Here is a 15,435-nt window from a genome sequence, read left to right as displayed (position 1 = left end):
TGTGATGGGGAGGATTGAACCCATGTCGACTGCGTGATAAAGCAATTTATTGGCATGAACCTGTTGCGCCACAGGAGAAGCACCAACTTAAGAATTTGGAAGTAAAGTATCAAAAAAACATCAAACCCATGTTTATGTGTCAGCAACATTAACGTTAATAGCCTATAAGCCTAAGAGTTTTGACTCTCCCTGTGCGCAAATTGTGTGTAAAATATGGACACGTTATAGACTTCTCCTGCCCATTGCTCTGTGCGTTTCAATGCCTGTGTTTCATGAACTGAATTCTTAAAAGAATAGGCTGGACAAAAGGATACACAATTAGGCAACACATTTTTATTTGATTTATTTGCTGACGTTCATGTTCATGTGCCTCTACAGACACTTCAGGTAGGGGCGACCACAGCCTAACCTCAGTGAAACGTTTGTAAAACTTAACCATGATACTTTGAAGGCCTACTGGCTTGGGCAACGGTAGCATGATAACATGGTAGCCAGATAACATGAACAGCTATGTTAACTTGTTACAATTATAATAACGTTAGCTGACTTCTTTTAATCATACAACTGAAGTCAATTTCTGTGAGTGCCGTCAGCTGGTTCGTGGCGCAAGTGGATAGACGTCTGATTACCAAGCAAACAGGTCAATTTATTCGTGGATCGATACCCACGTGGAGTTTATTTATGCTATTTAGGTGTTTGTTTTTTGGGTGGCATATTCATGGTCCAGTGCATGTAGTACTACATACATTCGTTAGCCTGCCTCTGTGCTGTAAACTGATCCTGCTTCGGTCGGCGGGTACGATACACTGAACTTGCAAGCGGGATATTCTTCCTACAGGCAGTAGGGGCGGGCGAGAGAGTCTACATTCGCCCTGTAACGAGTCATTTAACCATATACCGACTTACAAAGATGAGTAATTAACACGAAAACGTTGCCTGGTGTCCCTTTAATTCTCTTATTTAGTATGTGTTATCAGTGTGTTTTCCTTTGTTATAAATGAAGAATTCCTAATGTGTACATACTGAACTCAGTGAATAAATCTCCTCAGGCACCGGGAGTCTGTGGGAGAGCATACAAAAAAAAAATAACGATAATGGTTTACATTAACAATTCCGTTTTACATTTCAATATTGGCATTTACAATTAAATATCTGTCTAATGGTAAATGCATGCTGTCTTTGTATTTTCTGTCATGCCAGGTTAATAAATGTCTTATCAATCTGTCTTGTTCGTTCTCACGCTAAGACCCCCCACCTGTTTCACTTCGGTCTGTCGTTCTCGTTCAGTCAGTCACTCGTTCTTGGCTAGAAGCAGAGTGATAATGGCTCTGTAGCCTAGGCAAAATGGGGACTTGAAACCTTTTAATCAATATAATCTTTCTGCCAAGCCTTTAAACATGTTTGTCGGCATACTGGGTCTTTGTTCCTTTATGAATAAACACATTTTTAAAAAAGAAATTAGCTGATCTAGCCGTAGTCTACTCTATTTACCTTCAATATGTCAATTTAATGTCAAGGTGAATGAACACATTAGCTACTGCTGCTTTATCTAAAAGTAGCCTACACATAATCATGAAGTTGCAGCTATATATTTGCCTCTACAATTACAGTGTTGTGTTGACCGTTTGCACGAACGAGGAGCTGAGAACCTTCATTCCATGATTCACCGCTGAACTACGTTGTACCGGAAATGCGACTGAACGAACGAATGAACGAACGATTCAGAACGAATCATCTTGGCGAACTGAACGATGCGAACTGTTTCATGAGAACGAACGATAAAATCCACCACTAATGATGAATTCATCAACAAATCATCTTTACTTACCGCTTTTGTGTACCCCGAAGTAAAGTCACGTAGGCTACTGATAGTCATTTGTTCACTTAACATAACTTCACTAATAAGCATTTGTTCAATTGGAGTTCATCATTACTTACCATTTTTGTGTACCCTCAAGTAAAGTCACGTCCCGATACTCATTTGTTAAATTGAAGGTTATCATTACTGTTTTATGAAATTGGGTTATTGACTTGGGACTAGAGGTCTGCACGGGACTACATTTTCTGTCCCGCTCCCGCAAAACTCTCTTCCGCTCCCGCCCGCAACCGCAAAATTATTATTTTTTCCGTCCCGCTCCCGCCCGCAACCGCAAAATTATTATTTTTTCCGTCCCGCTCCCGCACGCACCTATAGTATCACGTCCTGCTCCCGCACGCACCTATAGTACCACGTCCCGCTCCCGCACGCACCTATAGTACCACGTCCCGCTCCCGCACGCACCTATAGTACCACGTCCCGCTCCCGCACGCAAAAATCCCGGAAGGACAGGACTCTTTTTACTAATGACTAATGGTAGGCTACTGGCTCAGCTGTGTGATGTCCATTCTGATGCATCATCTTCAATTGTGCCTTTTTATGTTAGATTGACCTATAGGCCTATTCAAAACAGTAAACACACTCATCGCTTACCTATTACATAATGTATGTATTTATTGTAATATATTGTAATTATTGTAATAGAATAGCCTTCTGACAACATTAAACAACAACATTGGCCCAATTTCCAATTAACAAAAATAGTCCCTAGACTAAGCAATGCCATAAGAACTGGGCATATTTAAACATTTTGGATATTATCTTCAAACATAAAAGAAGTGTGTCACGACCCATGGCATAGTCACAAAACAATAGACACAATAGGCATAATTATAACATAAAATGGAAATATTGGCTGAATTTCGATATTCTGCTTTTGTTGGACTATAGGAACACTGGGGAGATAAAGGACCTTAGCTCTCTGAACATATAATATCCACACAAAAACATGGTTTATGCTAGGTTCTCAACAAGTTAGGCACACGTGGGCTGCACAGGATGATCAATTAGTCAGCAGGGTTCTTTAAATACCCGTGAAGAAAAAGAATGTTGCTGACTGATGACGGTTTCAGCACGCTACGCCTTTCCTCCAGGATGCGTCCACAGACGCTGAAGGCGCGCTCCGATGGTGCGCTTGAAGCTGGGACACATAGCGCACCAATTTGGCAAGGGCTGGGAACTCATTGAAGTGCGTCTTCCACCACTCCAGGATGCATTTATGTCCGTTCATTTCAGATCCATCCAACTTGACTTTCAAATACTCAGTTATTTCGACATCTGGCGAAATATCCATACGGGTGCCGTGCGCAACTTGATCTTCCCATTCCTCGAAATCGCGGAAAGTCACTCTTTTTTGTGGAGGTGGCTCCACCTCATGGTCATCCACATGGACATCAAGCCCCAATTCATCGATTAGTTCTTTCACAGCCACTATCACTTTGTGCCGCTCACATTCGTTAATCATCTTCAAGTGGCGCAATTTTGGAGTGAGGAAAGTAGCAATTTTGAACAGCATATCAATCCCTTTGAGTGCGAAGCTATTTGGTGACATCAGCTCACTCATGGATTGCACACAGGCCGTTGCCATTACTTTGAGCAGAGGGTCATCTTTGGATGCCTCGCAATGCTCTTTCAATTTCACTGACCAAGGCAGGACGAGGGCCGAACTCAATGCTGTATCGTCGGACTCCAGATCATTCGTGGCGTCTTTAAATGGTTTCAGAAAACACAGTAGGGTTAATGATTAATGCACCAGATTTTATCGTACTGGTTCTTATCTAAGAGTATTGCTGTGATTTCATCATACTGGCTGGAGACGGAATCCAGCATGTCTACAGTCGAGTTCCACCTTGTTTCTACTGACTGTTTCAGAGACATCCTCAGTTTGATTTGTAGGCCCGACTGCTTGAAATATGTGACCAGTTTCTTCACGTTAGTAATGAGCTAGGATGCCTTGGGGACTTGGTCAAGTACAGCAGGCGAGAGAGTATGCGAGATGACTGAGTTCAGTAAATGCGCACTACAATTCAGTCTCTTGTATCCACGGAGGGCAGCCACAATATTAGGCCCTCTATCTCAGGGGTCTTAAACTCAAATGAGCTGGGGGCCACTTCTGCCAATGTCATCTCGTTGGAGGGCCACGTCAGTGTTAAAGGTCTCATCTCATCGTTTTTTCATTAATTTTGCCATGGTCTCTAGTATTAATGAATGCCCTGTGAGCCGGTTTTGGTGAAAAAAATGCTCTCCTGCGTCTATTTCATGCTGTTCTAGTTTGGTGGGGAAGGTGGGAGGGGAGGAACGACAGGATTTGCCTCTTGCTCATGAATATTCATGACATGTTAATGATCTCGCCTCTGATTGGCTAACAGTACTGTGACGCTCCCTCCAGTGCGTCCTCATCCGATTCTGCCTGTGCTATGCTCCATATTCAACTTTACAGTGCTAAAACCTGGCTAAAACTCGAGTCAAAACTGTTGCACAAAATGTCTTCGGAGATACAACTTCATGTGTTTGATCCTAGTATCCGAGTAGGAAGAAGAACCGCTTCCTGATCGTTTGTCGGTGAACGTTGGTTTAATAGAATGGTAACAATTGCATGTCAGCTTAAAATTTCTCCTAAAAGAGGTAAACGTTTGTGGCAATCGTCATCTTGCATTCAAGTAATAAACAGTTGGAAACGTTTTAAAATAAAGACCTATTTCTTTACACAGTCAAAAGTCTTTGCAATCTTCCTAGTAGATATTTTACTTCACAACACAGGTTATAAGCACCCTAAATGCAGTTCAGCCACTGACCTAGCCTGCTAATTGTATGCTATCGGAATAGATAGTTATGGTTTGAATTCCATGATACTATCATTGAAAGACCACTTGGTTATAGCTCAATATATATATAGATCTAAATGCAAACACACTTACCTACTCCTAGCTATATTTCGCTGGAATTGCACCGGCAGAGAACGTGTGCTGCCAGACTTCTCCAGTAATGATTATAAACTATGGCTTTGATAGCCTACATTGGCAGAGGTTAGCCTACTCAAGTTGTTTTCTGTCACGTATGACCCTTAGGAAAAAGTACTATAGGAATCTTATAGTATGAGACTACTATAGAAAAACTATAGCAGTTATAGGATATTATAGAGTTATTAGTAGTACTTCTACAGCAGGGGTCTCAAACACCCGGCCCGCGGGCCAAATCCGGCCCGCGTCCTGCCCAATTCCGGCCCGCGACGTATGACAAAATAATAATGTAATCCGGCCCTTGAGGCTATTAATTGCGACAAACAACGATACTGATTAAAATAGACGATAGATCCAGGTACGGTGACAAATCTCATTTGTAGGCCTACTCTGCTCCACTATGTGCAAGACATCCAGAGCTTGATTCAAACCCAAAATCGCTGCGCAAAGTTTTCAGGAAATACTTGTATTACACGCGAGAAACACAAAGACGTGCATTTGTAATGACGCGGAAGCGATGCAGGCCATAGTGTTGCAGAAATTGAAGCAGAAATTAAGCAGAAATAGGCCTACGCCAAATGTTGAAAAACGTTCACGTGTGATGAAGTCTTAGGTAAGATATGTTATTCACCTATTCTAATTCTGAAGGAGAATATCCTTTTGGAGATTATGATCGATCGTCTATGACAGTGATAGTCACGGTGCGTCTGTGAATGGAGGTGCGTGTATACAACGGTGTCCACTAAGCATACCATGCTTGTTTCGACCCTCTGCCCAACATAGCTTGGAGGTTGCAGTGGTAATCGTGATGATAGTGTCCGTAATGGATGTGGTACAGACAGCAGGGCTAGTAGAAATAGGGCTCTAAAGAACTACAGTCACCCGCAATATGATGCGAACTTCTGGGTACTGCAGATTACCCGCGATAGGAACTGTTTGACCAGAATACTTTATTGTAGGCCTATATTGTAGTAATCTATTGCTAAACCACAACATCTTAGGTGTTTTCCTGTTAATTTGTTATGTGGGTAATATGAAAAAAGGAAAGTAAACCTGCTTAAATATGTTCATCCAGTATTTACTGAAAGGTGCATAATTTGAAGTGCTTGCCATCCAGTGACAAATTAGATGGGTAAATTTACCCCCTTCATAAACTTTTGTTTTACTCAAAGATTTTTACATTTACAGTAGGATTTTTTACATTTACAGTCTGGCCACTTTCAAGCCATGGCCTTTTGAAATTTTGATATAAAAAAACTAATGGTGTTGCTTTATTAACCCTGATGCCTAGTTTGCCAGGTTTAAAAAAGTTATGAGAGGAAATATTTTTATTTGGTGTGAAACACACACACATACCTGTTTTTATGTTTTTCATTTATTTTATAATTTGTATTAATATTTATTTTATCATAATTTTATTTATAAGCTAAGGTTGCTAGCACAGGTGTCTAAAACTAGATAAAAACACTTGCACTTTCTGTTTGCAGTTTTGTGTGGTATTTGAAAAAAAGAACATTGCATTTTCAGAAATAGCCGGCCCTCCAATCAGATGACGTTGGCAGAATTGGCCCCCAGCTCATTTGAGTTTGAGACCCCTGTTCTACAGTATGTCCCAAAATACGTATTCCTATAAGATTACTATAATATTTTGTCCCAAAATACTATAAGATTCCTATACTACTTTTTCATAAGGGGATTGCTCATGTGGTTAGCAAAATGGGCAACACCAGTACCCCTGTTGTCTGTATGACCCTGTACCCAGGGTCATACAGACAACATAACATAATGTACTCCCTTCAAAATGCACTAAACATTCGACTATGACGACTATGGCCCCCTGTGGGACAGAAGATATGAAAGGTAAGATAAACCTTTAGCCTAAAAGGGACAAAAACTGATGCAACTCCTAAAACTAATATACAAAACAGATCAATTTTCAATAAATAGCTTTATTATATTTACATACAGCAGTGGTACTCAAAGTGTGGTCCGCAAGCTCTCTCAAGTGTTCCACAAAGATGTGATAAAATATAATAGATGAGTTGTTTGCAATATTGAGCCAACTTGTATGTACAGTAAATCCAAACAGTTCTGCAACACTCATGTAACCTACAGTATGCCAGTTTAAATCATATGAATCCTCTGACAGCATAAGCATGGTGCAAAGACAATAAGCAAGGTGGTTTAGTGAGAAGGCCTATTGTGTAATATACTGTTGAAGTAGGTCTACTGTTTTTTTTGTTTTTTGTTTTTGCTAGGTGGTCAGTGATCTTTTTTTTTGTTTAAATTATTATTGTTTAAGTGGTCCTTGGTCTGAAAAAGTTTGAGAAACACTGACAAATAGTAATATTGCAGTCTATTAAAATAATGCAAACACAAAACAAGAACATCCAAACTATGCACAGAATTAACAATGTCCTCTTTTTGCCAGACGATGCAGACATCTGGCCTACAGATCCTTTGTAAGATGGTGCTGGGATTATTTAGGGAAAAAGGTCTGAGTTGTTGTTTCGGCTTGTGTTGTCCTGGGTATCCGAAGGGATAACACACAAAACACATTCGTTGGCTGTGATGATTCTATTACATTGCTCATTGATTGCGCTGGGCCATAGGTGGAGCCATCAGGTGTTATTTTGGAGATGTCACTTTCATCCTCCTCCTCCTCTTGATCAACCCGAGGTCTTCTAGCTGGCCTTGGATGAACAGGCTTGATGGGAGTAGAGGTAGCAGGCCCCCATGTCCATGGTGTATCCGAAGTGCTTGTATCAATACTCATACTTTTCATGAAGTATTCTGTTTGGGTACCTAAAGTAAATAAATGTGTATTACTGTCAAGTTACAAGATACTAATAGTACACAGGACATTCACTATCTCACACAAAACTGTACTGGCACAATGGAAACAAAAATATTTTAGTGACTGGTAAGGTGTATGATGTACTAAGTAGCACACCCACAAGAAGACATTCAGTAATATCAATTATATCTGTTATGCAAATCATGGGTTTCATCAGGTCCATTTACACAGGTGTATTAATCAAGCACCATGCAGTCTGCATTCATAATCGAGGTACTTGATTTTATACACCTGTGGAAAGTGACCTGATGAAACCCATTAATTGACTTTCCCAAACATTGACAAGCACATAAGAACCTGTATTAGCCTACTAGAAAAAGATTTCTAGAAACTAACTAGCACAACAATAAAAGTTAGATCACAAACCTTTGCTTCTAACGTGATGACCTAATGTAGGCTAGAAAGCTTTGTAGCCCAACAGGATGTGCTCTAGAAGACATACAAAACACTAAGTAAACAGCAAGTAATCAAACAAAACATCATTGTAGGCCTGCAAAGGCCAATGTAATAATGGCAAGAAGACATAAATTAGACTGAAGTGTAAATACCTGGGCTCTAGTGATAGCAACTTAGCCTAATAGTGCACGGGTATTGTGTTTTTGATTTTCCCTGTTTAGACTAGAACAATACCAGTCCTTAGTTGAGCATAGGATATTGTTGCCAATATTATTATTTGTGGTTTAACGCTTAGGTTAGAAGATTATAGGTTCAACAAGCTAAATCTCTGGGTAGTGTGGTCATACAGTTTCTTATGAGTGTAGCTGCACCAGGCACGTAACTGAAGCATTCCGCTTCAAGCATCTTCTGCAACAATTAGCTTCCAATAGGTCTAATCAATGGAAGTAGCTACACCTGGCGCGTGGCCTGTAGGCTACGTTAAAAAAAATAGACCATTCCTCTAATGGATTTTACCAGAGCCCTTCCTATTAGACATTCTCTGATTCTGAACATGCTATTTTGTAACAGTCGTTAGGTGGAAAAGTTTGTTTGTACTTACAGCCTGTGAGCTGGTGGTCGATCGTCGTGACGGACAGGTCCAGGTTTTCAGAACATCGATGCAAAACCACTTTCTAACTGTAGGCAGGTACAGGGAGTGTTTGGTCGAAATGATTGGAACACGGAACTAATGTTGCACTATACTTCGGTGGTGGTGTTCCAACAATAAATTCCAACCATTTCTTCCTCAACTCTTCTTTCTAAGGCAAGACATGCAACATTGATGTGTTATTGCCACAAATAACACAGGCACGAATTTGCTCCATGTTAGCAACTTGCTGTTAGCTCCTACTAGCTACAGAGAGACAATCTCCAGGCCAAAATCTTCCTGTCTTCCTCTGGGCGGTCACAAGTCAAGGTGGGCGAGGCCATGAATAATTGTTTTCCCTGCGGCGTCACAGGGAAGGGCTTTTTCTGATTCGCTTGTTTTTCCGTGTATTTTCTTTCATTGGCTAATGCGGGCAATGGGGGTAGAAGATCATTTTCACGTGCAGCATGCATATGCAACTTGGAGTGAGCTATAGTATTTCGAAAGGAACAAGTATTAAACGGTTTCTCGGTGAATGAGACCTTTAAAGAATAATACAAAAAAAGAACGGCTATTTCCTAAAGTGCAATGTTTTTTTTTCAAATACTGTATTTTCAAACACAAAACTACAAACAGAAAGTGCAAGACTTTTTATCTACTTTTAGACACCTGTGCTAGCAACCTTAGCTTATCAATAAAATAATGATTAAATAAATATTAATACAAATTATAAAAACAAACAAAAAAGCATAAAAACAGGTAGGCCTATGTGTGTGTTAAAAATATTTTCATCTCAACTGTTTTAAACCTGGCAAACTAGGTGTCAGGGTTAAGAAAGCAACCATTGGATTTTTATATCAAAATTTCAAAAGGCCATGGCTTGAAAGTGGTCAGAGATAAAGTCCTACTGTAAATGTAAAAATCTTTGAGTATAAACAAAAGTTGTACATTTACCCATCTAATTTGCCACTGGATGGCAAGCAAATTATGCACCTTTCAGTAAATACTGGATGAACATATTTGAGCAGATTTACTTTTTGTCATATTACCCACATAACAAATTAACAGGAAAACACCTAAGATGTATACCAACAATAGTAAACTATTACTAGCCTATAACCACAAGGCCTACAATAAAGTATCCTGGTCAAATCAGTTCCTATATCGCGGGTGACTTTGTAGTTCTTCAGAGCCCTATTTCTACAACCCCTGCTGTCTGTACCACGTCCATTACGGACACTATCATCACAATTACCACTGCAACCTCCAAGCTATGTTGGGCAGAGGGTCGAAATAAGCATGGTATGCTTAGTGGACACCGTGGTATACGCTAAAAAGACGCCCTCCCTTCACATCGCGGACCATCACTGTCAATAGACGATCGATCATAATCTCCAACAGGATATTCTCCTTGAGAATCAGAATAGGTGAATAACATAGCCTACCCAAGACTTCATCACACGTGAACGTTTTTCAACAGTTGGTGTAGGCCTGCTATCCTGCTTCAATTTGTGCAAAACTGTTGCATCGCTTCCGCGTCATTACAAATGCACGTCTTCGTGTTTCTCGCGTGTAATACAAGTATTTCCTGAAAACGCTGTGCAGCGATTTTGGTTTGAATCAAGCTCTGGATGTCTAGAAAATATTGGAGGAGAGTACAAATGAGATTTGTCACCGTACTTGGATCTATCGTCTATTTTAATCAGTATCGTTGTTTGTCGCAATTAAAAATACCCTCAGAGGCCGGATTACATTATTATTTTGACATAGGTCGCGGGCCGGAATTGGGCCGGATTTGGCCCGCGGGCCGGGAGTTTGAGACCCCTGCTCTATCTGTAACGAAGAATATTTTCTTCCCTTGGATGGTGCAATCAATCCCGAATACTCTTAAATTATGAAACAGCAAAGCCTGGATATGTTTTGCTTTCTTTGGGGTGTCTTCATCAAATGGAGCCGCAAATAACACCATTGACACTAGCTTGAAGGATGCATCAACGTAGAGAATAGTGGCTGACAGGAAAGAGGTTTTACGGCAAGTCTCAGTCCAGATGTCCGTTGTCACAGCACAACCATACTTCAATGCTGCTTCGGATAAGTCATCGACAACAGCTCTCCTCGTCTGGGCTCTTTTTTCCACATTTCTGGAAACAGTAGTAGGATGTGGCATGATTTCCTTAGCGTCAAACCTGCCAATACTGGCTGCTGTATCAATCAAGTGATGGGCAAATTGAATAAACCCTTGTCCTGCGATGCTATCATATGGACGGAGGTCCATGGAGATTAAGTCCACACACTTTTCTACGGTTTTTGCTTTAAGAACTGTTGTCACTTTGGATGATAGTGCATTAACCCGAAAGTTCAAGCTTGTCTGCCCTTTCACCAGTGCACATACGTGACGTTTCAGGCCCGACGTCCCAGACTTGTGGCCACTGTAGGTCAGGACCCGTTGGCATTTGTCGCATGCAGCATATGGCAACTGGTTTCCCTTCTCATCATACACAATGGAGAAAGACTCCCAAATGTGTGATTTTAAGTTTGAGAGTTTCTTTGTCTGAAATTTACCACTTTTCAGAGCGTGACACATCAGACATGGACAGATTGGCCTCCGACTCAGAGCTACCCGCTACCTCCTCCATGGTGCTTTCGTTTTCCTGAATAAACGCGCGTGCAGTTGGTAGGTTATGTTAACATCCGCCAAATTTAGGCGGATTTGTTTTTTCTTTCTTGCTTGCTTGCTTCATACTTGCATCTTAACCAGAATCATAATCAACGGCTGATTTAGTACAATTTATATTTTATTTTATTATATTTATCTGCTTCTCCCGCTCCCGCATAAGTCTCTCTCTATTCACGCCCGCGACCGCAAGCATAGTTTACCAATGATCCCGCGCTGATTCCCGCGGGAGTGCAGACCTCTACTTGGGACTATATTGGGGCAAAGCACAGGCGAAGCACTGCTACTGGGGTCCAGAGACATCACGCAACACATGAGTAGGCTACCTTGTCTCACTCGCCACAGCACAGACAATCTCTGTGCCCAAGTAGCAGTGGCCTAAACTTCCCCAGAAAAAAACAAAGAACACAGAGTATTAATGCAACATTTTAACGCTTCCTGGTTCGTAAGAAAAACATCTCTATATGGGAAAATGAATGAGTTTTTGGTAATACGGTTCAAATAAGGTCTGAGCGAAAACATTGGTGTTCAGTTTGATGAGTTAAAATGTATTTACTATTCGGTATTTTGTCACAAACTGTAGTCTTGTTTCATAAAAACGAAGATGTTGCTACCAAAATGCAGTGTTGCCTTGGGCTTCTTTTGACTTTGTTGGGTGGGGGAAAATAAGCTTTAGGCAGGCAAATAAAATTTTGAGTTGAATGATTCTCTATGACAAAATCGTTGTTGGGGCGTTTTTTTGCTGAAGAGGGCGGGTTTTTGAGCGTGATTGGGCGGAAATCTGACAACACTGCCAAAATGCTAAGTGGACTACAGCTTGCCTGGTGCTGCAGCCAGCAGGACGGTTGAGAGGTATCCATGATTACAGATGACTCTTCACCAAAGATTCTAGAATCTTTTTGTTCTCAATGATTGAAAAGTGCTATATAAATAAAAAATATTATTAGCCTATATTATGTAAGGGATAATGTATAGAACGCCGGTCATTATTGGGAAAATAAGTCCTGACAGGGCGAACCGGACCCCGACGCGCAGCGGAGGGAACCCCGCAAGCTGGAACTATAGCCTACTCTCATTCCAGCGTAATAATCAAGGAACACCATGAGCGCAGCAGCACAATGATAGCTGCAAGCAGACAAATTGGCAAGTGACTGGATTATTACGCCTGAATGAGAGTATAGTTCCATGTCAAATCAGCCTAGAAAATCACCACGTTTAATTTTGGTCTTATTAGAACAGACAAGTTTTAAATAGGAAAATTACCGGATATTTTTAAACGTGATGCTAGCAGGCGAGATGCTAATGGTCTAATCTAATTCAATGATCTATATTAGGCTGGAGCTAAAAGTGGTATCGCCAGACTTAGAGAACGGCTGGATGAACTGGAGAAAGGTAAAAATGGCAAAAACTCAAGGGGAAGTGGAAAATGAGTGTAATTCCCCAAATGGTAGAATATCCCTTTAATGAGGGAATGATCCAGGAGAATGTCAGAATCCAATTTATTGACCAAGAATGTTAATACCCAAAAGTACCACCACAGCAATGTAAAGATATGCCATTATAAGAAAATATCAGAAGATAATATCAGAAAATATCATTGGCCAAACATTATGGGGAAAATGAAATCTACATATGAATATCAAGCCATGTGTAGGCTACATTTTAACTAGTCCTCGTAAATTTTTAAAGTTTTAATGTATTGCTGAAAATAGTTTCTGCCTATAAAATGTCAGCATGTTCGCGCTTACCAGTTCTCGAGACGGTGAGTTACAATGTGAACATCTACTTGTCAACTTCTTACTTGCTGTATTCTTTGATTTGATGGATTAGCTACACCAACTGCTTAGGGAGTGGGCGTGGAGTTTATTTCCGATATTAAAGCTGCAGAAAATGAAAAATATCCAGAAGGAGACGTCTTTGAGATTAAACGCTTCCAGTGTGTCATTGCAGGAGCCAGTAGTCTATATTACACCGTCTCGAGAAAAACAACAGAAATTATTATCCAACAAACATGGCTCAATTGGTCCAGTTCATCATCTGCATTTTTCTTCTCTCGACAATTGAGTCGGTCGTGGAAGGGAGCGAAGACAAAAGTAAAAGGCATGAGAATGATGCCTTGCACGACGATGGATCAGTTCAGTTAGGTAAGTAAAAAACATGCAAGCTATTGCAATGATAGTCACTCAGAAAATTATTTGCCACCAATATGCTACCAGTTTTGCGTTTCATTGGAACAAATCATTACAAGAACCATTATGATAAATGATAGTCGCATCCTTTATCTTAACGCTCTCTCCAAAACATCAGCACGATCAAAGATTTAATGAAGCGGCGAAATGGGTTCGGAATTAAACGTTTTTCAATTAGCCTACCAGTGACTGAGATAACATATAATATTGCCAGGAGAGGTCATAGCCTGTGTGCTTCATATATCACGTTTAGTTTATCAGTGATATGTTCCGTGCATTTGGTCAGGATGAGAATACACCTGATCAAAGTTAATTTTAAAAGTTGTATTGACATGTATTCAGTGCACTTTCCAAGACAATGTCGCGTATGATTATGATTAAAGAGGAATCAAATCTGTTATGTATGTGGTCTTAATTGGCCAATTGATAATTTATTCAGAGAGGAAACTCAGGACTGCAAAACCCACATAATTTAGCATATAGGGGAAATCATTTTCATACAGCCTACTATATGGAGTCTTTGTTTGCCACACAACACACATTAGGTTTACCCATGGAATTTCACCAAGAAATACCAAGGACTTTTTAAACCACCTATGCTTTTCTTTGACCCCCGAAGCAATGGGTAGTAAATAATAATACATTTTAATAAATCCCACATCATTTTGAATATTACACCAACAGGGAAACCAAGAAGGCTTTTCGCCAGAACCCGATTTGAGCTTCAGCAAAGACTACAGGTGCTGGTGCAGAGCAAGTTTCTTTTTACTGCCACTTTCCATTTTATTGTTGTTATCATGACAATTAAGCTTTGCATATAAACAGGCTCCAACACTCCTGCAACATCCATTTCACACCATACTGTAAATGACAAATATCTATACCAAATGCCACTATATAATGTATTTGTCTATTGTAAATGTAAACCTCTCATTCTTTCAAATTGAATTGAAAGCATTTCACTGTACACTCTAAAGACATACAAAGCTTGTGAACAGCCATATCAATAACATGTAATGCTTCCAAGTAACTGGCAGCTGGGCCGTGTGTTGGACTTTAGAGACCTAGACCCAGGACCGTGACTGCGACGGTGGAATCCCGTGCGGCCCCGCCCCCCCGAGCGCCTCCTGCTCTTCCTGCCCGTGTCACCTCTCCTGTTGCTCCAGTTGTGGTGCGGCGCTGCCCAGGGTTGATGGAGGCCTGCTCTCCCCACCTGCCATGCTGCGACCCCTGTGCCACCTGCCACTGCCGCCTATTCAATACTATCTGCCACTGCTGGAGAATGAGTCACCTTTGCCCCAAAAAGACCTAGTCCTCTCCATCTCTCACAGACACGCTGCACACACACACACAAAACTGATGCACTCGTAGTTTGCATATATATTATGTGTTCTAGATATTAGTAATCCTAATGTATATGTATTTATGCTATAGATATAGAATGAGAAGCACAGTTCACACATACTGTGTTACATTTTACATTTTGATTGGAACTTTTCATATTCAGCATCTACCAGTGGGCTTCATATTTGCACCTACAAGCTGAGGTGCTGGGTGGGTGGGCAGATGTACATGGGTCCGGCTCAGTGGCTATGTATGTAGGTCAGCCTTCTTTGTACAGCTAATCACTGAGCAAGTCCAAACCTGGGTTTTCTTTGGTTTGGTTTAGCTGTTTACTTCCATTACTTCAGATGATATTCACTGGACTGACCTCCTCAATGTGTTTAATGAATTGTGATACATTTGTTTCTGGTGATTGCTCTCAGATCATTATGACCACTCAACCAAGGATACACTGTTATTAATTAGCACCACGTGTTATTTTTGTACAATAAACATTTTGATAGATAACCTA

General features: G+C 40.7%; 1 protein-coding gene across 1 annotated transcript; it reads left to right on the top strand.

The window, feature by feature from the left end:
• Nucleotides 1-12,411: 12,411 nt before the first annotated feature.
• On the top strand, nucleotides 12,412-15,435 carry asip2b (agouti signaling protein, nonagouti homolog (mouse) 2b). The gene is made up of 3 exons (XM_048235339.1): nucleotides 12,412-13,535; nucleotides 14,265-14,320; nucleotides 14,641-15,435. The coding sequence occupies exons 1-3, from the start codon at nucleotides 13,403-13,405 to the stop codon at nucleotides 14,890-14,892; spliced, it is 441 nt and encodes a 146-aa protein (XP_048091296.1). The 5' UTR covers nucleotides 12,412-13,402; the 3' UTR covers nucleotides 14,893-15,435.

The sequence above is a fragment of the Alosa alosa genome, chromosome 1 (assembly GCF_017589495.1).
Source record: "Alosa alosa isolate M-15738 ecotype Scorff River chromosome 1, AALO_Geno_1.1, whole genome shotgun sequence".
NCBI classification, from domain to species: Eukaryota; Metazoa; Chordata; class Actinopteri; order Clupeiformes; family Clupeidae; genus Alosa; species Alosa alosa.
The sequence above is the reverse complement of the archived record's forward strand: the minus strand, read 5'-3'. Positions and strand labels throughout refer to the sequence as shown.

Coding starts and splice junctions, on each gene's coding strand:
- asip2b (XM_048235339.1), top strand. CDS start 13,403: ATGGCTCAATTGGTCCAGTTCATCATCTGCATTTTTCTTCTCTCGACA. Junction 13,536..14,264: donor CGATGGATCAGTTCAGTTAG/GTAAGTAAAAAA, acceptor TTACACCAACAG/GGAAACCAAGAAGGCTTTTC. Junction 14,321..14,640: donor AGCTTCAGCAAAGACTACAG/GTGCTGGTGCAG, acceptor GTTGGACTTTAG/AGACCTAGACCCAGGACCGT.